Genomic DNA, 25,732 nt, shown 5'->3' on the forward strand with positions numbered 1-25,732 from the left:
CCAGTGTTTGTGAAATCTGTTGTTTACCAACATGTTTGAAGAAATCAACTTGTTAAATATAAGAGAAAGTTGCAAGGCATTTTTAAAAATAATATAATCATAAAAGAGTTCTGCAAGGGTTGATGACAGAAATAATAATGGTTGCCTCTAGTGATAAGAGTTATTGGCTAAGGGAGAGGACAGCTTCTTAGCTGGATGAGTTTGGTTGGGCAGGTTATCCATTTATAAGAAGTATCAATTTGTCTTACTGTTTTAGTGATCAAGTGCATCATCAAATGCCAAGATAATAGATTAAAAACACTTTGAAACATAAAAAGATATCTAAAGTTCTACTGTGGTGTTATAATTGAAAGCTATGTATGTTTTAATAGGAAGAAATTGATTACACCTTTTTTGTCTTGTTAAATTTTAGATCTTTATGTCTGAAGCTGGGAAAATAAGCCAGAAGATTAAAGTATGGTTTAGTGATTACTTCAATATCAGTGATACAATTGCCATAATTTCTTTTTTCATTGGATTTGGACTAAGATTTGGAGCAAAATGGAACTTTGAGAATGCATATAATAATCATGTTTTTGTGGCTGGAAGACTAATTTACTGTCTTAACATAATATTTTGGTATGTGCGTTTGCTAGATTTTCTAGCTGTCAATCAACAGGCAGGACCTTATGTAATGATGATTGGAAAAATGGTAAGTTGAGAGACATCTGATAATACTCATAAATTTATTTATATTTTTTCTTAAAAATCATAAACATGTTATTAACATAGCTTTATCTGGACCAGTTAATGTCTCTTATTTCGTATGTCTGTCTCAGACACCAAATCTATCATTTGTTAAAGATATTTTTTATTTACTTTTGAAGAAAAATATTTGATGGAATAAAGTCAGGAAACCATATTTTGTTTGTGATATGTTTTAATTTTTAAATGTTACTTGCTAGGAGTATTTGGTATCAAAATGAAAAATAAAAACTTGTTAGCTCTAATCTGTGTATTTCTTTGAATACTGCTACTATCCTAAACCATTCTGCCATTATCTGGCACCTGCTGTAGTCTAGTAATCTGTTTCCTTAGAACCACTCTGACCTATCTTCGGTTTATAGTGTAGCTAGAGTGATTATTTGAAAATGCAAATCTGAGCATGTCACTTTTCCATCTTAAAATATTTTTAATGATTTTACATTGCTCGAACAGATTAGTGTACTTAAGTAGACCCACAAAACCCAGCCCAGTTAAGCAGTGCTTTTGCTTCCTTTCTTTTTTCTTTCTTTTTTTTTTTTTCGATATAGGATCTCAGTCTGTCCCCCAGCTGGCATAAAGTGGTGTGATCACAGCTGACTGCAGCCTTAAACTCCCGGGTTTGAGTGTTCCTCCTGCCTGGGACTCCCAAGTAGCTAGGACTATACACCACTGCACTCATCTAATTTTTTTTTAAAAATTCTGTGAAGACTGAGTCTTGCTATGTTGTCCAGGCTGCTGTGTAACTCCTGACCTCAAGCAATCTTCTCACCTAATCCCTAAGTGTTGGAATTACAGGTGTAAACTGACACACGCAGGCTTTTTTTTTTTTTTTTTTTTTTTAATTTTGTGATAATTATAGGTTGACAAGCAGTTGTAAAAAATAGAGATCCTGTGTACCCTTGACCTGTTTCCTCCAGTGGTGGTAATCTTCCTGGCTTTCTTTTTAAGTCTCATCACTAATGATTTCTTATTTGTGCTGTAGTCACACCGACTTTTAAAATTTTCTTTAACACAACCCCTGTTAGAGTATCATAGCTCATGTTCTTCCTTCTGCCTAGAATGATCACCTTTACCTATACTCATACTTAACTTTTTTGACTAATTAACTTAAGTTTATCCTTCAGATCTCAGCTTAAACATGATTTTTTTCCCCCAGGATACCTTTTTGGGTCCCTTCTAGCTAGATCAAGTTTTGTTTTGTTTGAGTCAGAGTCTCACTTCATTGCCCAGGCTGGAGTGCAGTGGCATACTCACGGCCACCCCAGCATCAACCTGCTGATCTCAAGCGATCTTTCCGCCTCAGCCTTCCAAATAGCTGAAACTGCAGGTGCGTGCTACCCGGCCATTTTGTGTGTGTGTGTGATTTATTGTAGAGACGAGGTCTCACCAAGTTGCCTAGGCTGGTTTCTGGGCTCAGGCAATCCTCTGGCCACAGCCTCCCAAAGTGCTAGGATTATAGGCTTGAGCTACTATGCCCGGCCTAGATCGAGTTTATTTGGTATATACTCTTCTGGAACCCATGTTTCTTCCCTTCAGAATATTTATCTTTGTGTCTGATTATATTTTATATTAAGATACAAATTAATTCGATTATATTTTATTTATTTATTTTTAAAATTTGGAGTCTCACTCTGTCACCCAGGCTGGAGTGCAATGGCACGCTCACGACCGCTGCCAACCTGCTGAGTTCGGGTGATTGTTCTACTTCAGCATTCCAAGTAGTTGGAACTACAAACGTGTGCCACCATGCCTTGCTAATTTTTTGATTTATGTAGAGATGAGTTCTTGCCATGTTACCCAGCCTAGTCTCAAACCCCTGGGCTCAGGCAATCCTCTCACCTCAGCCTCCCAAAATACTGGGATAAAAGGCATGAGCCACTATGCCTGGCTAATTTAACTATATTTTAAACTACACTTTTACTGGGGGTATTTATCTTCTCCTCTAGACAATAAACTCCTTGGAGTAAGAACTTTTTGTAGTTTTGGTCACTTTTATTGCTCCAGTAATTATCACAGTGCCTGTCACATGCTGTGTTCTCTTCAATAAATATTTGTGAGCTGGATGGATAAAACCATTACAAGTAGGAAAAAAAAACATAAAAATACCAACCATTCACTTGATTTTGGTAGTGTTATTTATAAGATTTTTTTCCCCTTATTTTTATATCCTTAGCAGCAAATTATAAGTTTTAAAAATTGGCTGGCTGCAGTGGCTTAAGCCTGTAATTCCAGCACTTTGGGAGGCCTGGGTGAGACGATTTCCTGAGCCCAGGGGTTCGAGATCAGCCGGGGCAACTTGGTGAGACCTTATCTCTACAATAAATTAAAAAATTAGCCAGGAGTGGTGGCACATGCCTGTAGTTTCAGCTACTTGGAATGCTGAAGCAGAAGGATCACCTGAGCCCGGCAGGTTGATGCTGGGGTGGCCGGGAGCGTATCACTGCACTCCAGCCTGAGCAACAGTGAGAATCTGACTCAAAAAAAAAGACAATTATCGCCAGTTTTTAATTATTAGTACACTGCTAAGACAATGCAGCAGACACTAGACAAGATCGGGTTGTACCTGGTGGTGTGGCCATAGATGACAACGCAGCAAACATTAGGATGCTGTTTCTGAACTTTGAAACTGCATTTCTCTTTTTGACTTTACCAATTTTTCACAGTTTTTGAATATATAAATATATATGTGATCATGTAATCTTACTTGAGGAGCTTATTCTATATATAATATTTTTGGCAGTCATGTAGGATTTTTATTTATCATGTAGTTTTATAGTTTATTGATTAAATGAATAAACATGGGATGTAGGGGTTCATGGAAAGAGCTCACTCTGTGGATGCTTTTCGAAAATCTGTTATTTGAAAGCTTAAGGTAGGGATGTGTAAAAAGGCATAGCCTGACTGGAATTGTTTTATGATAAGGAGGAGTTAGTTGGCAGTCAAGTTGTATTGACTGGGTATAGTCTGGGGTAAATAGGGTATTGAAAAAATGGGTAAGGTGAACTTTTCAGAGAAAAATACAGGAAAACCATTAAAGAAATGTTTCCCCAAATTTGATTTTTCTTTTCTGTAGGAGGCATCAGTTGACATTTCTTTGTCCTTTGTTATCATTCTGGAGTGACTCTTCAATGTATAGATATGGAAAGCAACTAATCAGATTGTTCATTAAGATTTTCAACCAGTGAGAACAGTTTGGAAAATTTCCAAAAGAGTTTCTCATGCTCATCTCCAATGTTCTTTGCGAGATATGCTAGATAAACAAATATTGTGCATGGTTTATGTCTTTAGGTAGCTCTTTCCTCCTGCCTTCACTGATCCAGACAATTTTTATTGTATTTTATTTCTTTTTTAGAGACATGGTCTTGCTGTTTTGCCCAGACTGGGGTGCAGTGGTGTGATCATGGCTCATGTAGCCTCGAACTCCTGGGCTCAAGCAGTACTCCTGCCTTAGCCTCCTAAGTAGTGCCACCATGCCCGATTAATTTTTTTAAAAAGTTTTGTAGGAATGGGATCTCACTGTGTTGCCTAGGCAGGTCTCAAACTTTTGACTTCAAGCAATCCTTCGATCTCAGACTCCCAAAGTACTGAAATTACAGACATGAGCCACCATACCCAGTCCAGACTATTTTTTAAATGGTACATCCAGAATGCCTAATCTTTTCCTAATATGCCCAATAATTTACTCTTTTCCATAGACTTTATCTGAGTGAAAGGTTTTTTAAAAAATCTGGATTTTTAAAATCTAGATGTCAACTTTAATGTATAATTTTTTTATACACAGAACTGAAAAATCTAAAATGTATTGGGCTTACTCCTGCCATAATTGCTTTTGGTTTTCAGTAGTGAAAACAGCAAAATTCATAATATAGCAATTGCTATTTCTTATTCTAAAATGCCTATACATCCTTGAAAATTTAGCAAATGCAAACCGCTAATCAAAGTCATTCACTATTAACAGTTTGGTTTGCATATCCTTCAAGACATATGTGATTATTTAATGACTTAGTGGTATTAGGTTAATTTAATGGTAATGTCAATGGGAGGCTCAGGAAGTGTGGAAGTGAGCAGCCATAATAAAAAATGGAAATGAGAAAAGGAGTGGGAACCACAAGAAAGTAGAGTTGTCTGATTTCCATCAGAATCTTGCCTCTGACCTGCTCCCAACACTCCCACCTATCCTCCCGCCTCAGTTATAGGAACTCAAGTATTCTAATTTGTTATCTTCTTCAGGATCACCATTTACCAGGTTGTCATTCCCCTTATCAGCCATTCATTTATCCCATCATTATCTGTTTTCTCTTTACACCCACCCCTTCAAAACTTTTGTAATGACTAATATTCTAATACTCTTTTATCATTGTGTATCTGTTATGTTAAGAGTATATTAATCTGGAGCTACAAAGATGAATAAGACATGGTCCTGTTGTATGAAGAAAAGAGAGCTCGTAGCCAATTCTGTCAAAAGAATTAGAAAGTCTATGGAATTTTTTCTTCAGCAAGGAATCTGTAATCAGAGGAGACAGCTCCGAAAAGCTTGACGATATAAAAGGTTAAAAAAAAGATACCTGGCCAAGCACGGTGACTCACTCCTGTAATCCCAGTACTTTGGGAGGGTGAAGCAGGAGAATTGGTTGAACCCAGGTGTTCAAGACCAGCCTGGACAACATAGCGAGACCACGTCTCTACAAAAAATAAAAACATTAGTTGAGCGAAGTAGCGCACACCTGTAGTCCCAGCTACTTGGGAGGCTAAGGTGAGAGCATTGCCTGAGTCCTGGAGGTCTAGGCTGCAGTAAGCCGTGATCGAACTATTCCAGTGTGGGTGACAAAGTGATACCCCCTACTCAAAAGTAAAAATAAACCTTCCTCACGTGTTACATCCTTTTTTTTTTAGAGAGACGGTCTCACTTGTTGCCCAGACTGAAATGCTATGGCACGATCATAGCACGTTGCAATCTCAAATTCCTGGGTTCAAAGGATCTTCCCACCTCAGCATCTTAAGTAGTTAGAACTACAAGCACTAACTACCATGCCTGGTTAATTTTTTAACTGTTTATAGAGATGAGCGCCTCACCCAGAGCACTGGAATTATAGGTGTCAGCAAAGTTTACATCTTTAATAGAGCTCAGACTAATGAAAATTACATGGTAGATGTTAACCTTTTCCTACTTGTTCTATGTACATTATACATTCAAGCTAAGAATTCTAATTTTAGATATAAATAAACAGAATATTCAAATATTCTTAACTAAATTTAAGTCAGGTGTAAGGAAGGTTTCAGATAGTCTTTATGTGAAAAGATGTGATATCCAGAAACCTCTGAGTCATCAGCCATAGACCTTGAATAATTTTAGGTTACTTCAGCACAGATGTGGGTTTTGATTTGGTTTTTTCTTTAATTACATATAAATGTTTGTATTCCAAAGTATGTCAAACAGCATGAATAATGTTTTGATTAATTTTTTGCCTTTGGAAGTCTTTTTTATCTCAAGTTATTGTTTATTGAAAACATATTTTCTCTCCCTAATCCTTTCTCATTAATCCTCAATACAAGCATTATTTGGCCATTTTATAAATAAGAAGACCCAAATAATTATCTTGGAGAGTGTTAGGATACTGCAAGTCACAGAGACCTAACTCTAAATTTAAAAAGAAAGTTTATTAGCTCATGTAACCAAAAAAAAATTTGTTTTAAGTAGAGACGGGATCTCACTCTGTCACCCAGGCTAGTGTACAGTGGTGCAATCATAGCTCACTGCTACCTTGAACTCCTGGGCTCAAGCAGTCCTCTCACTACAGCCTCCCAAGTAGCTAGACTACACGCATCTCTCAGGAAGCCCAGCTAATTAAAAAAAAATTTTAGCCAGGCTCGGTGGCTCAGCCTGTAATCCCGTGCCTTTGGGACTGAGGTGAGTGGATTGCCTGAGCCCACGGGTTTGAGACCTGCCTGGACAACTTGGCAAGACCTCATCTCTACAATAAATCAAAAATGAGTCGGGTGTGGTAGCACGCGCCTGTAGTTCCAGCTACTTGGAAGGCTGAGGTGGAAGGATCACCAGAGCCCAGCAGGTCGAGGCTGTGGTGGCCAGGAGCAGCCACTGCTCTCCAGTCTGGGCGACAGAGTGAGACTCCAACTCAAAAAAATAAAAAAATTGTGGAGACAGGTTCTTACTATGTTGGCCAGGCTGATTTCAAACTCCTGGCCTCAAGCAATTCTGCCTTGACCTCACAAAGTGCTGGGATTGCATACATGAGGTACTTCACCCGACCTCATATAACAAAATTTTTAAGATGAAGACTCAAGACTGGGTCAACCCCATCGGGTCCCCTCCCACCGGGGGAACTTCTCTATACTCTCAATAAATCTTGCTTTCTGCTTTCCAAAAAAAAAAAAAAGACTTAGGACTAAACTCTTTATCTGAATTGACATATTAAGCTCATGCAGTACATGCTTTTAACTATCTGTACAGTTTTTTTTAATCTTATGCCAATATAAAATTACTTCATCCAGTGTAGACTGCTTACTGTCCCTGTTACCTTTCACATCCTGCCTTCCATTTCTACTTGTCTACTGCATATATTAATTTTAAAAACATATGAAAATGTAATAATTTCTTTTAGACTGATTTATCGTTATAATTATTGTTTTAAGTACAGATTTATTGTAAATGTAGTCTCTTGATGTACATGGGGCTTTTCTCAGATTATTATTTATAGATTAATTTTACATATTGCTACAATGAGAAAGCATTTACCTTTTGAGATATAAATGTGGAAAACTGAATCTAAATAAATAGATTAGAAGTAAAGTTTTTTATAGCATTTTGTTAATTCTTTTATTTTCCATATAATTATGTCAAAATGTACAATGTGATTCAACAGTGAAAATTATTTTATAGTGATTTATTAGGTTCTAGCTCAGGCCCTTTTTCACTTTTTTTTTTTTTTTTTACAAACTACCTGACTTGTAAAATGTTTGTTATCCAGACATTGGTGTCTGGATAACAAATTGCTTAGTTTTTCAACATCCATAATAAAAATTCCATTGGCTGTTTTGTTTGGCTCTTGGGAGGTTTTCACATCCCAGTATAAGGCACCATGGATAGATGGGAAGTTGTCCCCTTTTTGCAAAGAGGGCAAAGGACAATTACCAAAGGTAAGGTGGAAAAGAGAGTCTGTGCCTCCATGATAAGAACAGAGAAACTTTGGGAAAGGGCACTTAGGGATATTGCTTCCCTGAATCTATCTATGTGCCTATACTTCTTGAAAACCTTCATGTACTCCAGAGATAGGCATACTTCAGATTGACCCAGTGATACAGTTCATTATGCCCGTGACTTGCCTAGCTTCACAAGTAATTTTTTTCACATAATCTTCTTGATGTTAATGTTAATATAGTGATGAGATTTTTCTGAAAGCTATTATTAGAAATATAAAGAAATTCAAAATTTCTACTTTATCTATTAGAACATCAGAATCTTTTTGTAAAGATGAAGATTTGTCATAGTGCTTTAATTTCCTTCTGTTTTTAACAGTGTTCATTTTTTAACAGGTGGCCAATATGTTCTACATTGTAGTGATTATGGCTCTTGTATTACTTAGTTTTGGTGTTCCCAGAAAGGCAATACTTTATCCTCATGAAGCACCATCTTGGACTCTTGCTAAAGATATAGTGTTTCATCCATACTGGATGATTTTTGGTGAAGTTTATGCATATGAAATTGATGGTAAGGATTTTATGTTTGCATATTTATCTTTTGGTTATTTCACATTTTAAAGTTAGCAGTGAATTACAGTAATATTGCTTATTTTCAGAAGTCTAACTATTACCAACCTAAGCCCCCTACAAAGGCATTAGTTATCTCCAGAATAAATGTAAAAATTAATTGAAAAAAGTATTTTAGAATTTTTTTTAGCTAGAAGTAATCAAAAGCTGGACTTAACTGGCTTGCATAATAAGGACATTCATTAGTTCACATAACAAAGTTCAGAGATAGAGTGATCTTTAGTTAATTCATAGCTAAGGACTCATGTTCTTTTTCATTTACTGCTTTGTAGCCATGCTATCTGATTCATACATGTTCCCTTTGTGATTAATAAGACTGTCAGTAGCAACAGAAGGAAAGAGACACTGTTTATCCATGATTCTCTTTAGAGGAAAAACTCTTTCACAGAAATCCCCTTTTGAACCTGCTTTTCCATCTCATTGGCTCAAGTTGACTTCACCCTGCCTACCTCTGATATGGTTACAGGAAAGCAGAGTGGGAATACCTTGATTAGCCTAAACTTGTGTGGGAATTGAATATTGAGGAGTCAAGCACAATGTTAATGACAAAAATAATGATTCTTTGTGAATTTTGAAGAGCTTTTAGCATTGAGTTTGGTTTTTTTTTTGAGTTGGAGTCTCACTCTGTCACCCAGATGGGAGTGCAGTGGCACGCTCCCGGCCACCGCAGCCTCGACCTGCTGGGCTCCGCAGTCCTTCCGCCTCAGCCTTCCAAGTAGCTGAAACTACAGGCACACGCTACCACGCCTGGCTAACTTTTTGATGTATTGTAGAGATGAGGTCTCATCAAGTTGGCCAGGTGGGTCTCGAACCTGCGTGTGGGCTCAGGCAATCCACTCACCTCGGCCTCCCAAAGCGCAGGATTACAGGCTGAGCCACTGAGCCTGACTAACATTGAGTTTTATAGGGGAAGACAGATTTTCAATGTTTCTATCAGTATTTGTGAGTCTATTCTCGGGACAAACTAATCATTAAGGTAACTACCACCTGTTTGTTCAGCCTTTTTTTTTTTTTTTTGGAAAGCAGGATTTATTGGGAGAACGGAAATGCTCCCATAGTGGGAGGGGACTTGAAGGGGTTGCCCTCAACCATATTTTTAATGAGACTATTTGTCCGTGCACAGCTTAATTGCTTTTCTCATTTTGTCATTGTTAAAGAGGCTAGATAACTAGTGAACATAGGTGATGCTATCAGCTTTCAAGGATATTTTTCTACTGCCCATCATATCTGAGTTGTAGAGTCTTTGTTAACCCTCTCTCACTCTTGTCTTTTCTTCACTTCTCCCGCCCTCCATACCTTTGTTGTTCCCTCCTCACCTGTTTATGGGTGATTATTAGGTTAAGGGCTGCCCATGTGGTGAGTGGTAGATGATTACGGTCATTAATTGTTCTAAAACAGTGGTTAAAACAGTAATGTTTTATCAGACTGGTCAAATTTGGTGTTTAATGACTTCCTGTCCATTGTCATTTCTAGGTTTTCATTGTCTGCGGGTTTTCTAATGATGTAGTTCTAGTTGTGTAGTTATAAAAGCATTGTGTGTAATTTTTTAGTGTCCTGCATTTTCTCCTTGGATATTTGCTTTCACAAACTAATTTGAATAGAATAAACAGATTCATAAAATTACTTACGCATGAAAGGACCTTACTATCAATTTGCCTGTAAAACCATTTAAATGATATAGTCATTATGAGAATTTCAACAATGTATACGTATCTAAAAACAATTACACCAAGTACTAAGTGTACTGTAAATATTTTTATAGAACTTGTCACTAATTTATGATTACTTAATTCTAATCATTGCTCTACCTAGACTAGTTTTACTTTATTCCTTTTAACTTTGTGGTGGGTATTAAAGCTCTTCCCTTATTTGTATTTAGCTACGTTCTGGCTTTAGAAAGGTTCTAGTCAGGAATCATGAAAAGCAAGAAATTCAAATCTAATCACTGTATATTTGAGAGGCGTGTTAGCTACTCTTTCAACCAAAAAAATGGTAGAAAAGACAGCACCCACATTCCTCACAAAATCTTTTTGTGTTGGAATACTGTTAAACTAGATTTCCTGTGGCTGTCTGCCCAGAGACTTTCGCTGGAATTTGTGAAACATTTGTACATAATCAAAACTTTATTAAATAAACATGCAATCATAAACACTGATTAATAGCATTTACTGTCAAATTACTGTATTTAAATGTTTTTTTTTTTCATTTCCAAAGTGTGTGCAAATGATTCCACTGTCACTACACTCTGTGGTCCTGGGACATGGCTGACTCCATTTCTTCAAGCAGTCTACCTCTTTGTACAGTATATCATTATGGTTAATCTTCTTATTGCATTTTTCAAGTAAGAATTTTATTTAACTACTTATTATAATGAGGCCGTTTAATGTTCAGTTCTCTCATTTTGATGCAAATATACAGAATTTAAAATCTAACTTTCATTGAGGCTTAAACTACTAAAATTATATTTGAAAAATATGAAGACATACTTTTTCAAATCAAATGAGTTCTAAATTTTAGGTTTTATTACGGATTTTCTTTTTTTTTTGAGTTAAGAGTTTTACTCTTTTGCCCAGGTTGGAGTGCAGTGGCACAATCATAGCTCACCACAGCCTCCTCAGTAGCTGGGACTACAGGTGCATGCCACCATGTCCAGCTGATTTTTTAAGATCTTTTTGTAGAGACAAGGTCTTACTGTGTTACCCTAAGCTGGTCTTGAACTCCGGGGCTCAAGCAGTTCTCCTGCCTCAGCCTCCCTATGAGCTGGGATTACAGGTGTGAGCTACCACACCAGGCTTTCAACATGCAGTTTACTTTATAAAACTGCATCTTTCAACATGCAGTTTACTTTATAAATTTAATTTTTATCTGGGATTTTCCCCAGGTTGCCAGTGAATACATATGCAATATAGAAAACAGAAAGGGAAATAGGAAATTAGTTTCCTTCTTAATATTTTGGTGCACATTTTCCTATCATTTTTTATGAATATATAAACCATTTTTCTTTTCAAAAATAATAATATATTTTATGTACTGTTTTTGGCTAAGTCAAATATCATGATCATGATTCAAAATCAATGCATTTCCTTCTCCAATCTGTTTTTAATGGCTTCCTGATATAGAACATAATTTTTCAAGCCAGTATTTTATATTGCTCAGTTAGATTGTATTTTTGCTCTGAAACACTACATTGTGATTAAATTTTTGAACACTGCTTAAGTGTCATTTCTTAAAGCAGTACTGTTTAGTGTATATACTCTTATGGCTCTATGCATTTAAGTCAAAATGGGCCTGTATTCCCAACTCTCTGCCCACAGTAGGTTTTTCTTTTTTTGTTTTGTTTTGTTTTGGTTTTTTTGAGTCAGAGTCTTACTCTGTCCCCTGGTCTGGAGTGCAGTGCCACACTTCTGGCCACCGGCTCCCGGCCATCGCAGGCTCAACCTACTGGGCTCAGGTGATCCTTCCACCTCACTCTTCCAAGTAGCTGGAACTACAGGCATGTACCACCACACCCAGCTAATTTTTTTATTTATTGTAGAGATGAGGTCTTGCCAAGGTACCCAGGCTGGTCTCAAACCCCTGGGCTCAGGTAGTCCTCTCACCTTGGGCTCCCAAAGTGCTGGGATTATAGGTGTGAGCCACTGCGCCCTCCTGGTTTTTTTTTTTTTAATGTTTGCCAGTTTGGTAGTATATAAAAGGATTTTGTTTTTATTAGTATGTGTTTTATTGCTACAAAGATTAACTGTTTTCTTGTGGTTTACCCATTTATATATAATTTTTAAATTTTTAATATTTTTTTTTCTGCCCATTTTTCTGGGAAGTTGTTGTTAAGGTCCTCAATAATATCAACCTCCTGATTTATACTTGTTGCATGCATTTTTTCCAGTTTCTCATTTACCTTCAGCCTTGTTTATGGAAGAGTATCCTTATTTAGTACAGGATTATAATAAAAGTCTGTAGTTTAAAGCTTTAATATTTGATTAGTTAAGTTTGTTTTATTTTTATTCTTATTCTAGCAATGTATATTTACAAGTGAAGGCAATTTCTAATATTGTGTGGAAATACCAACGTTATCATTTTATTATGGCTTATCATGAGAAACCAGTTCTGCCTCCTCCACTTATCATTCTTAGCCATTTAGCGTCTCTGTTTTGCTGCATATGTAAAAGAAGAAAGAAAGATAAGACTTCCAGTGGACCAAGTAAGTAAAGTATATGAAGGCAAGTGTTTTCACTTTATCACTCCTCGATATTACAGTGATGGCTCTGTATTGATTTATTCAAGACTTAGTTGGTTTATGTTATTGAAAATTCTTTTGTCAAATTTGTCTAAACATAAAAGAATTTTTAAGTGTAATATAATATCTAAAGGTGGATTAGACTTCTTTTTGAGAATGGCATCTGTTTGTTTTTGTTAAAATGGTAGTATGAATCCTAATTCTATTGATGTTCTTTTTTTTTATTAGAGGTTTCACTCTGTTGCCAGGCTGGAGTGCAGTGACATGCTCACAGCTCACCACAGCTTTGATATCCTGGGCTCAGGCAATCCTGCCTCAGTCTCTGAGTAGCTGGGTTTACAGGTGTGTGCCACCACACCTGGCTAATTTTTTAAATTTTGTAGAGACCTTGCTATATTGCCTAGGCTGGTCCTCAAACTCCTGGGTTCAAGCAATCCTCCCACCTAGGCCTCCCAAAGTGCTGAGATTATAGGCATGAGCCTCTGTCCCTGGCAGTTCTTCATACCATTTTTGCTGCTTTATAGATAATAATAATTTTAGTACATTCAGTGTATTACCGAGACTAATTGCCATGTCAAACTGTGCTTAAAATTTTACAGTGACTTTCTATTCTACCAAATTAGTTCTTATATTCTTCTGACTGGCTATGTGAAAGAGAGATTTGAGAGAAATAGGGATAGGTGTTGTATAGGAAAGGGAAATCAGAAGAGAAGGAAGTACCTGAAAGTGTTCTCTTGGCATCACACTGTGAGTGTAAAGAAAAGAAGAGTACTTTTATAGTGCTTTAGAAGCATTGCAGTAAAACGAAAAAAATTGCAAATGCTATACATGGTCTGATGAACCCTGAATAATTCCGAAGACAATAATGAACTCAAGTTTGATAGTGTGATAACTCCTCATGTTTTGTTTTTTTCCCTCTTTCTCCCTTAGAACTATTCTTAACAGAAGAAGATCAAAAGAAACTTCATGATTTTGAAGAGCAGTGTGTTGAGATGTACTTTAATGAAAAAGATGACAAATTCCATTCTGGGAGTGAAGAGAGAATTCGTGTCACTTTTGAAAGGTTTATAATGCTTTAGTTAAAACTGCTTATATGTTAAAATGAGATCTGTTAAGCCGGGCTCGGTGGCTCAGCCTGTAATCCCGCGCATTGGGAGGCTGAGGTGAGTGGATTGCCTGAGCCCACGGGTTTGAGACCCGCCTAGGCAATTTGGTGAGACCTCATCTCTACAATAAATAAATAAAAAAATTAGCCAGGCATGGTAGCGCGCACCTGTAATTCCGGCTACTCGGAAGACTGAGGAGGAAGGATCGCCAGAGCCCAGCAAGTTGAGGCTGGGGTGGCTAGGAGCGGCCACTGCACTCCAGTCTGGGCTACAGAGTGAGATTCCAACAACAACAACAAAAAATTAGATCTGTTAGTTTTGTTGCTTATGCGTGGTCATTATTCAGTTTATTTTATTAAACAAGTTTAGTAATAGTTTTACATTATATATTGGGAGAATAGTTCTTCTAATACTTCAGATAAGTCAGTCTCTTGTTTTATGACCCGAGTTACAGAGGATAGAAGAGTTAATTTTCCTTACTGTTTACAGAGAAAAGTAAAATTATCCTCATTATTTTATTTATTTTAATTTTTTTTTTTTTTGAGTTGGAGTCTCACTCTGTACCCCAGACTAGAGTGCAGTGACACACTCATGGCCACCACAGCCTCGATCTGCTGGACTCAGGTGATCTTTTCGCCTCAGCCTTTGAAGTAACTGGAACTACAGGCATGTGCCACCACTCCCAACTAAGTTTTTGATTTATAATAGAGATGAGGTTTTGCCAGATTACCCAGGCTGATCTCGAACCAATGGGCTCAGGCAATCCTCTCACCTCGGCTTCCCAAAGTGTTGCGATTATAGGCATGAGCAACTGCATCCAGCCTATCCTCATTATTTTAAGGCATTTGTTTCTTTCCATTGACTTTGCTACATTCTGGAAATAGATGGTGCTTGTGGAATTACAGCAACAGTAATGGTAGTTCTATATATATATATAGCGGTATACACTATTTTTTTTGAGTTGGAGTCTTACTCCATCGCCCAGACTGGAATGCAGTGGCTGCTCCCAGCCCCTGCAGCCTCGACCTGCTAGGCTCCGGTGATCCTTCTGCCTCAGCCTTCCAAGTAGCTGGAACTACAGGCACGCGCTACCACGCCTGGCTATTTTTTTTTTTTTTATTGTAGAGATGAGGTCTCGCCAGGTTGCCCAGGTGGGTCTCGAACCCACGGGCTCAGGCAATCCACTCACCTCAACCCTCCCAAAGCGCTGGGATTACAGGCTGAGCCACTGAACTCAGCTTGTGTACACATTTTTTATGTTACTTTGCTATGGAGTAATTTCGAATAAATAGCCTATGGGACAGAAATGTTTTTTGAAATCTTGCATTTTAGCATGATAGGATTAGTGTTAGATCTTTCTTAAACATAAGAATGCCTTGTATAAATAAGTAATCGTACTTTATTTTATATCTAGTTTGCATGTAAAATTTTTTTACCATTGTTTGAGACTACAAAAATAATTCCTACATTAATTTTTAACATTTCTAAAAAGCGTATTTATCCCTTACAGAGTGGAGCAGATGTGCATTCAGATTAAAGAAGTTGGAGATCGTGTCAACTACATAAAAAGATCATTACAGTCATTAGATTCTCAGATTGGCCATTTGCAAGATCTTTCAGCCTTGACTGTAGATACATTAAAAACACTCACTGCCCAGAAAGCTTCAGAAGCTAGCAAAGTTCACAATGAAATCACACGAGAATTGAGCATTTCCAAACATTTGGCCCAAAACCTTATTGATGATGGTCCTGTAAAACCTTCTGTATGGAAAAAGCATAGTGTTGTAAATACGATTAGCTCCTCTCTTCCTCAAGGCGATCTTGAAAGTAATAATCCTTTTCTTTGTAATGTTTTTATGAAAGATGACAATCACAAAGATCCCCAGTGTAACATATTTAGTCAGGATTTACCTGTAATACCCCAGAGAAAAGAATTTAATTTTCCAGAGGCTGGTTCCTCTTCTGGTGCCTTATTCCCAAGTGCTGTTTCTCCTCCAGAACTGCGACAGAGACTACATGGGGTAGAAGTCTTAAAAACATTTAATAAAAATGCAAAATTAGGTAATTCGTCAAATAGCATACCACATCCATCATCCCCACCAACCAAATTTTCTGTTAGTACACCATCTCAGCCAAGTTGCAAAAGCCACTTGAAAACTGTTACCAAAGATCAAGAAACTGTTTACGCTAAAGCTGCAGAAGGAGATAATATAGAATTTGGAGCATTTATAGGTAAGTTTGGTAACTGGTATTTGTATATCAATGTTCTTTACTTTTTACTTTAAAAATCAAAATTATCAAGCCGGGCTCAGTGGCTCAGCCTATAATCCCATGCCTTGGGAGGCTGAGGTGAGTGGATTGCCTGAGCCCACACATTCGATACCCACCTGGGCAATTTGGTGAGCCCTTATCTCTACAATAAATCAAAAATTAGCCGGGCGTGGTAGTGCGCACCTGTAATTCCAGCTACTTGGAAGGCTGAGGCAGAAGGATCGCTGGAACCCAGCAGGTCGAGGCTGTGGTGGCCGGAGCGACCACTGCACTCCAGTCTGGGTGACAGAGTGAGACTCCAACTTAAAAAACAAAAAAAAATCAAAATTATCACCTTTAAAAGAAAAAATTAATTTAAAAATTGTGTTACAAATAGAGTATCTTTTCAGAGCATAGTTCTAAAAATTTTTTAAACACAGAAACACAAAAGATGAAGTCACATCTGACCCTGAAGAAATACAAAAGATTATCAGAGACTACTATGTACGTTTGTATGGAAACTAACTTGAAAACCTAAAGGAAATGGAGGACTTTTTGACATCACACAACCTCCCTAGGTTGGAACAAGAAGAAATCGAGACCCTAAGTAGACCGGTAACAATCCAGGAAATTGACTATGTCATAAGAAAACTACCTACAAAAAAAAGCTCTGGACCAGATGACTTTCTAGCAGAATTCTACAAAACATACAAGGGGGAACTGATACCAATCATATTGAAAGTATTCCAGGCAATTGAGAAAACTGGAACTCTCCCCAAATCATTTTATGAAGCTAACATCACACTGATACCCAAGCCAGGTAAAGATCCAACAAAGAAAGAGGTCATTATCCTTGATTAGCATAGATGCTAAAATGCTCAACAAGATCCTAGCAAATCGGATTCAACAACACATCTCAAAAATCATCCACCAGACCAAGTAGGCTTCATCCCTAGGATGCAAGACTTGCTCAACATTCGTAAGATCATAAATGTAATTATATACATCAATAAATGTAAAAACAAAAACCACATAATTATATCATTAGATGCAGGAAAAAGCTTTTGATAAAAATCCAGCACTCCTTCTTGATAAAAACCCTCGAACATCTAGACATAGATGGAATATACCTCAAAATAGTAAGAGCCATCTTCGAGAAACCCACAGCCAGAATACTGCTAAACAGAAATTGGAACCATTCCCCCTGAAAACTGGTACAAGGATGCCCACTCTCACCCATCCTGTTCAACATAGTTTTAAAAGTCCTAGCTGGAGCAATCAGACAAGAGAAGGCAATTAGGGGTATCCAAATAGGAAAAGAGGAAGTCAAGTTATCTCTCTTTGCAGAACATGATTCTATACCTTGAAAACCCAGGAGAGTCTATCAAAAACTTCCTTGCACTGATAAAGGACTTTGGCAAAGTCTCAGGGTGTAAAATGTACAAAAGATAGTCACATTTCTATACACCAATAATAAACACCAAAATAAAAAGCACAATTCTGTTCACAATAGCCACCAAAAAAATGAAATACCTTGGCATCTTCCTAACCAGAGATATGAAAGACCTTTACAAAGGAAACTATAAAACACTGCTCAAAGAAATCAAAGATGACATAAACAAATGGAAAAATAGCCCATGCTCATGGATTGAAAGAACCAACATTGTTAAGATGTCCATTCTACCTAAGGCAATCTACAAATTTAACGCAATACCCATCAAATTACCAGCAACATTCTTCTCAGACCTAGAAACAGCAATACAGGAATTCACATGGAAATATAAAGGACCAAGAATAACCAAAACAATCCTCAGCAAAAAAAAACAAAGGAAGTATCACACTCCCAGACTTTAAACTTTATTATAAAGCTACAGTAATCAAAACAGCCTGGTGTTGGTATAAGAACAGGCATATAGACCAATGGAATAGAATTGAGATTCCAGAAGCAAAACCTCAATTTCTCAACCAACTCATCTTCGACAAAGCCTCCACCTCCAACCACTGGGGAAAAGAGAACCTATTCAATAAATGGTGCTGGGAAAACTGACCACATGCAGAAGATTGAAACAGGACTCCTACCTATCCCCATACTCAAAAATCAACTCTAAATGGTTCAGAGATCTAAACATAAAACCTGAAACTGTAAGAATTTCAGAAAATGCAGGAGACACTGTTATGGAAATTGGAATGGCAATTCCTGATCAAAACCCGAAGTCCCATGCCATAAGAGATAAGCTAGATAAGTAGGACTCATCAAACTGACAAGCTGTTGCAAAGCCAAAAGAAACCATCAGGAGAGCAGGGACAGAGCCCACAGACTGGGAAAAATATTTGCCAACTCCCTGTCTGGCAAAGGCTTAAGATCTAGGATCTATAAGAAACTCAAACCTGCTGAAAAGAAAAAAACAGCCCCATTATAAAGTGGGCAAAACATATGAATAGACAGTTCTCAAGAGAAGACATACAAGCAGCCAGCAGGTACATGAAAAAATTTTCAGCCTCACTAGTCATCAAGGAGATGCAAATTAAAACTACACTGAGATACCATCTAACTCCAGTCAGAATGGCCATCATCAGTAACAAAAAATAACAGATGCTGGAGAGGATGTGGCGAAAAAGGGACACTTCTACCCTGCTGGTGGAAGTGCAAACTAGTACAGCCTGTGTGGAAAACTGGCAATTCCTAAAAGTTCTAAAAATTGACCTTCCATATGACTCCACAATCCCCCTACTGGGAATGTACCCAGAAGAACTCAAATACTCTATAAAAAAAGATACCTGCACACATATGTTTATCACAACATTATTCACAGTAGCAAGAACATGGAACCAACCATGCTCCCCATCAAAAGAAGTCTGGATTTTAAAAATGTGTTACATATACACAATGAAATATTATGAAACCATAAAGAACAAACTTGTGAGCTTCACCGCAACCGGGATGGAATACTATAATACTGAGTAATCTTTCACAGAATCAAAGAACTGAGTATCACATGTTCTCACTCATAAGTGGACCTTGAGCAACTACCACAATTCTATAAGAAAAAGGATTGACAGTAGGAAACTGGAGGGGGAGGGCGGGGAGGTGGGATTGACGGTAGTGGAAATTTACCTGGGGAAGGGGAGGCCAAACCTCATCAACAAGGGTACCTGCACAATGAATATTTGTATAGCTAACACTGAAATGTACCCCACAATTTTAAAATAAAAATTTTAAAGTTAAAAAATGAATAAGTAAAGTAATCAGAAGGGGGGGAAATGAATTGGACTGTAAAAGTTAAATTAGCACAAACCTCTTTGATGCAATTTACTGTAATAACATATGGAAATTTATTTGGACTTTATCTCTTCAATTTGAGGATTTTTCTTTTTTTTTTTGTTTGCTTTTTAGTTGGGGTCTTACTTTGTACCTAGGCTGGAGTACAGTAGCATAGATCACAGTTCACCACAACCTTGCCCTCCTGGGCTCAGACAGTCCTTCCTCAGCCTTCAGAGGAACTGGGACTATGGGTGTGCACCACCATGCCTGGCTAATTATCTGATTTTGTGAAGAGATTAGGTATTGGTATGTTACCTAGGCTAGTCTCAAACTCCTAGACTCAAGCGATCCTCCGACCTCAGCCCCCCGAAGTGCTGAGATTACAGGCATGAGTCACTGTGCTTGGCTGAATTTGAGTGTTTTCAGTCGAATTTGATGAACTCCTGTTGAAAGAACCTGAGAGATTTATAAGTGTTAGATGCTTGGAGAACAATAGGAAAGTAAAGGGAGATTGGAAACAACTGGAAAAGAGTAGTGCCTTATAAATGGGTGACTATATAATTTTTCACCCAAATCAGGACTCTCTGAGAGTGAAAGGGCACACAACTAATAATTACATTAGGACAACAGGAAAATCCAGGAAGTTAATCCAATCAAGGAGTATTTGTTGCTTGCCCACTTAGATATCCAGAAAGGAGAACATTTTAGAAAGGAATGATTTATTCTTATACCTATGATTGCTTAAATAAGATAAGGACAAAAAATACTCATTTTAGCAATAACAAATTAATGACCTTAGTAAAAAGTTTCAGTAAAGGAGGTATAGAAGAAGCCAGATTTATAGTGAAATAAAGCACAAATGGGAAGAGAGCATGTAAGGGGAGTGACGAAAAGCTTGGCAGTGAAGGCAAGAAGAAAAAAATAACTAATATTGTGTTTTTTTTGTTTTGCGTATTTTATTCATTTTGTTTTAAATGGTAATGGAGACCTAAGCACAATTAAATGTTTTCTAGTATGCCATATGGAAGAAGTAGGTGAAGAGGGAATGCTTCATAAAGCTAGCTGAGTCCCTAGTATTTGAAAGAATATGATGTTATAATTTTCTCCTCTTAGATTATTAAAAGTTTAAAATGTTTGACAAAGCATTCTTAGGAACATCTTGGGTTGTTTGTGAGCATAACCAGAATGTTCCAAAGCATAAATGAGGTCTTCTGCCTCTCTAGGTTTGAATTTTTCCATCAAGTGGCTTCCTAACCTTGTCTTCAATACTTGTTCTAACCTTCTCAGTCTGGAAATTTATCTAGTCGTGGCACATGCACAGAGAATGTTCAGAAAATATGTTAATAAGCTCATATAAAATCTCCACGTTAAGACTAGTCTAGTGGTTATCTAGGCACTGAACATGCTGATATCTACTTCTGAATTATATGGAATTCACTGTGGATTTATTGATATATAATCTTTTTTGCATAAAATTATCCCAGTTTATTTTAAAAATACATTTAGCATGTTGGTTAATATATTACCAGTGGGAAATTTTATATGTATGTATATAGATGTATACATATATACTTTTATGTTTTGTTACTAGTAAACAAGGGTTGCTCTCCTTTTTTCTTTTAAATTTCAATCTATTTATTCATATCACATGTTAGATCTTTTTACAAGGTCTTTGGCTATAAACTGTACTACTAATCTTCACCAACTTCTTTGCAAATATTTTCAATTTTATTTTGCTGAAGAGCTAAAGGAGACTGCAAAGCCATAAAAACTACTTGAAAGACAATGTAAATCACTTGTTTTTAGAAACTTTAAGCAATACCATTATTTTGATAGATAAGAAAAAACAAAAATTTTTCATTGCTTTTTTTTTCTGTTTAAAGGTCACAAAGATAGCATGGATTTACAGAGGTTTAAAGAAACATCAAACAAAATAAAAGAAATACTATCTGTAAGTAAATCTTTATTATAACAGCACAATTGTTTATTTCACTATTTCAATGTTTAGTTAAAAGTTGAATTAAACTTTTTTTATAAATGTTGAAATGTAAAAATATAACTTTAGTAGAGACCATTATCAACATGATAATACCAAATATTTGAAGCTACACCCAATTTGAAAAAAACAGTTGAGGAACATGAAGAAAAATGTACAAATAGCTTACTTTTTTTTTCAATTAAGAAAACCCACCCATTTAGTACTTCTCTTTTTAATGTTAAACTATATTCTTTCCCATACATTTTCTATAGACTAAATACTTAATGAACTCAACTCTTTTTTTCAGGTTTGAAATTTTATTAGAACATGACCCTGATCATTAAGGAACCTGTAGTCTAGCAGTAAAAAGTTGTATGTTAGGTCCAAGTGCAAGATATTTAGTAAGTGTTTGTTAAATAAGTTTTAAAATATATAAACCAACTGTCAAAAAAAAATAATGTTTCTTGTCTGCAAATTAGTGTTTCTTTTTTTTTTGAGTTGGAGTCTCACTCTGTCGCCCAGACTGGAGTGCAGTGGCCGCTCCTGGCCACCGCAGTCTCGACCTGCTGGGCTCCAGCAATCCTTCCACCTCAGCCTTCCAAGTAGCTGGAATTACAGGCATGTGCTACCATGCCTGGCTGATTTTTTGATTTTTTGTAGAGATGAGGTCTCGCTGCCCAGGCGGGTCTCAAACACACGGGCTCAGGCAATCCACTCACCTCAGCCTCCCAAAGGCGCGGGATTACAGGCTGAGCCACCAAGCCCGGCGTAGTGTTTCTTTTTTAAAAAATATTTTTTCTGAGTGACATTACTTAGAGGAAGTTTTTATTTATTTATTTCTTAAATGTTGCTTTAATAAATTACCTATGACTATTTAGAGCCTTAAGGCTAATAACATATCTACACCAAGGTAGTTAAGCCAACCTAGAATAGTGTTAAGCTTCCCTAACTTTTTTTTTGTTGTTGGTTTTTTTTGAGTTGGAGTCTCACTCTGTCACCCAGACTGGAGTGCAGTGGCCCCTCCTAGCCAATGCAGTCTTGACCTGCTGGGCTCCGGCAATCCTTCCGCCTCAGCCTTCCAAGTAGCTGGAAATACAGGCACGCGCTACTACACCCGGCTAATTTTTGATTTATTGTAGAGATGAGGTCTCACCAAGTTGCCCATGCGAGTCTCGAACCTGCGGGCTCAGGCAACCCACTCATCTCAGCCTCCCAAAGCGGTGAGCCACCGAGCCTGGCTATGCTTCCCTAACTCTTAAAGAACTTAAGTTGTAGAAATAATCAAGTAACAGATACAATGAAAACAAGATTTTCCTAAAGCTAAAACTAAGGAAATGATGACATTAATATAAACATTTCTATGAAATGTTGTTTCTCATATGATCCAAGGTTAATTATGCTATCAGGCCATATTACTTAGTACCCTACATAAAAGGTAGACGCAAATGCATTTTGATATTTATACTAACATTTGTATTTTTAAAGCATATATTTGTATTAAAATATTGCACTAAATTGATTAAATTAGTTTAATGTCTATTAACTGGATATCAACTTGGAATTAAATTGATTATATGCATATTGAGATGTAATAGTTGAAAGGGTTTTTATTTTCCTTCCTATACTTGCCATTAAGTTTGAAAATAGTTGCATGATTTTCTCACTGCAAATAGCAACAGCAGAATGATATAAGAAGCATGATAATGGAGTTTGCAAAAATGCCTAAATATGAAGTATAAAGTCTCTTTGGTATATGAGAAAGTCAGCTTAAAATATACATATGCCTTTAGATGGATCTATCATAAGACTGTAATTTGTAATGTTTTCTAACCATTTTAATTGTGGCATACTTAACTTAAAAGGAGCAAGCTTAAGTAAGTGGATTGAGTGCATTCAGGTAGCCTTTGCTGATACGTGATGATGAAAAGAGAAAGGACACAGAAAGGAATGAGAAAAAGTGATAAGAAGTAAAAAGAACAGACCACTGTCTGCCAGAGTTGGTTTTATAATTATAATGAGAGACATGGTGTGTCTTTATTCCAGAAAATATTTTTCTTGAACAGAGTTTAACTGAAGTGGATTTTATAGGACTTCCTGAGCTCAGGCTATACTTCCATCTCTGCCTCCCGAGTAACTGGGACTACAGAAGTGCACTACCGTGCCTGGCTTGTTTTTTAAATTTTGTGTAGAGACAAGGTCCTATTATGTTGCCTAGGCTGGTCTCAAACTCCTGAGCTCAAGCAATTTTTCCTCCTCTGCCTCCCAAAGGATTGGGATTACAGGCGTGAGCCACTGCACCTGGCTGATAGTAGGACCTTCATAAATTTTTAGGAAAGCTATTTATAATCTAGAATTATTTAAACTTAAAATTTCTTACCTCATTTTATTTTTCCTATATGCAAATTATTATTGTATTACTACATGCTGGTAGCATTTTGCTGTTGTGAACCATGTGATATACATAAAAAATAACATTTAAGGTAAATGAACTTTTTTTTTTTTTTTAAGAGACAGTGTTTCACTTTGTGACACAGGCCTGGAGTGCAGTGGCATAATCCCAGCTCACTGCACCCTTGACCTTCTGGTCTCAGGTGATCCTCTGTTTTACCCTCCCAAGTAGCTGGGGCTATAGGCATGCACCACCATGTTCTGCTGTTTGTTTGTTTGTAGAGAGGAGGTCTTGTTATGTTGCCCAGGCTAGTCTTGAACTCCTGGGCTCAAGCAACCCTCTCACCTCAGCCTCCCAAAGTGCTGGGATTACAGGTATGAGCCATCATGCTTGGCTAATGGGGAAATTTTTTAATGGGGAAAGATAAAGTATCAAGGTTCCCCCCAGATTTTACCTTTGAACAATGAATTTAAAAGAGGAGAGTGCTGAAAATTGTTAAGTGGGCAGGTGTTTTTTAGTAAAATCAAGAAGAACTTTCAAGTTTCTGTGAGTTAGTAAAAAAGTAGTGACTATTTTTGAATTTAAGATGTCTGAGCAATTTACATAAAAGAAAAATAATTCAAACTCTAATGATAGAATAATGGGTTCTAGCTTATGATAGACACTGAGTTTTTGACAGTTTGTAAGTTATACACCCCTTTGAAAATGAAAACTACAGATCCTCTTTCTAGGAAGGTGCACATATGTAAACTTTTTATGTTAAGGTAGAGTTTTGTACATACCTTGAAGTCTGTTCATCACTACTAGGCTAGAATTCCTGTCATCAAGCCGGGCTCGGTGGCTCAGCCTGTAATCCCGCGCTTTGGGAGACTGAGATGAGTGGATTGCCTGAGTCCGCGGGTTCAAGACCTGCCTGGGCAACTTGGCGAGACCTCATCTCTACAATCAATCAAAAATTAGCCGGGCTTGGTAGCGCGCGCCTGTAGTTCCAGCCAATTGGAAAGCTGAGGCGGAAGGATTGCCAGAGCCCAGCATGTCGAGGCTGCGGTTCGGCCACTGTAACATTTTGAAACTCATTGTTTCTTTGCGGTAGTAGAAGTTTGAAAATGTTTTAAAGTTGGACAATAGTGTGACCTGTTTATAGTTGAGAAGACAACATAAATGTGAAAGTGTAAGATCTTCCCCCAATTCTTTCTGGGTGTTTTTTTTGTTTTTGTTTTTTTGTTTTCAGTCAGAGTCTGTAGCCCAGGCTAGAGTGCAGTGGCATGATTATAGCTCACTGTGGCCTTGACCTGGGCTCAGGCAATCCTTCTACTTCTTCCTAAGGAGCTGGGACTCCAGGCATACACTGCCATGCTGGTTAATTTTTAAAATTTTTTGTGGCAACTAGGTCTTACTATGTTGCCCAGGCAAGTCTCAAACTGCTGGCTCAAACAGTCCTCCTGCCTCAGCCTCTAACAGTGCTGGGATTACAGGCGTGAGCCATTACCCCAGTCTCTCAAATTGTTTAATGCAGTTCATTAGTTCATCTGGAAAAATAAGCAGTAAAAACAAGAAACCAAAGTGAGTATTTGCTATTAGATCCTAAAATATTATGTAGCTAGAACAGTTGATACGTGAGTATTCTGCAAACCATTTCAGCTAGCCTAGAAATAACTATTCTACAAATAAGAATGTAACAAGGAAGCCGGGCTCGGTGGCTCAGCCTGTAATCCTGCGCCTTTGGGAGGCTGAGGTGAGTGGATTGCCTGAGCCCGCGGGTTCAAGACCCACCTGGGCAGCGAGACCTCATCTCTACAGTAAATCAAAAAATCAGCCGGGCGTGGTAGCGCATGCCTGTAATTCTGGCTACTCGGAAGGTTGAGGCGGAAGGATCGCCGGAGCCCAGCAGGCGAGGCTGCAGTGGCCGGGAGCGGCCACTGCACTCCAGTCTGGGCGACCGAGTGAGACTCCAACTCAAAAAAAAAAAAAAAAAAATGTAACA

At 37.4% G+C, this 25,732-nt stretch overlaps 1 protein-coding gene across 2 annotated transcripts in view; it reads left to right on the plus strand.

Annotated features, from left to right (window-relative positions):
• TRPM7 (transient receptor potential cation channel subfamily M member 7) overlaps positions 1-25,732 on the plus strand; it is a 133,651-nt gene that overhangs the window by 81,894 nt on the left and 26,025 nt on the right. For both annotated transcript variants that reach the window (XM_008071778.2, XM_008071779.2), the window contains exons 21-27: positions 413-691; positions 8,296-8,470; positions 10,744-10,870; positions 12,543-12,727; positions 13,694-13,826; positions 15,380-16,101; positions 21,265-21,332. In XM_008071778.2, coding sequence (XP_008069969.1) covers positions 413-691; positions 8,296-8,470; positions 10,744-10,870; positions 12,543-12,727; positions 13,694-13,826; positions 15,380-16,101; positions 21,265-21,332 — 1,689 coding nt within the window. The remainder of the gene's footprint in view (positions 1-412; positions 692-8,295; positions 8,471-10,743; positions 10,871-12,542; positions 12,728-13,693; positions 13,827-15,379; positions 16,102-21,264; positions 21,333-25,732) is intronic.

This window comes from Carlito syrichta, unplaced genomic scaffold (genome assembly GCF_000164805.1).
Source record: "Carlito syrichta isolate Samal-C Ts95f unplaced genomic scaffold, Tarsius_syrichta-2.0.1 Scaffold314724, whole genome shotgun sequence".
Taxonomy (NCBI): domain Eukaryota; kingdom Metazoa; phylum Chordata; class Mammalia; order Primates; family Tarsiidae; genus Carlito; species Carlito syrichta.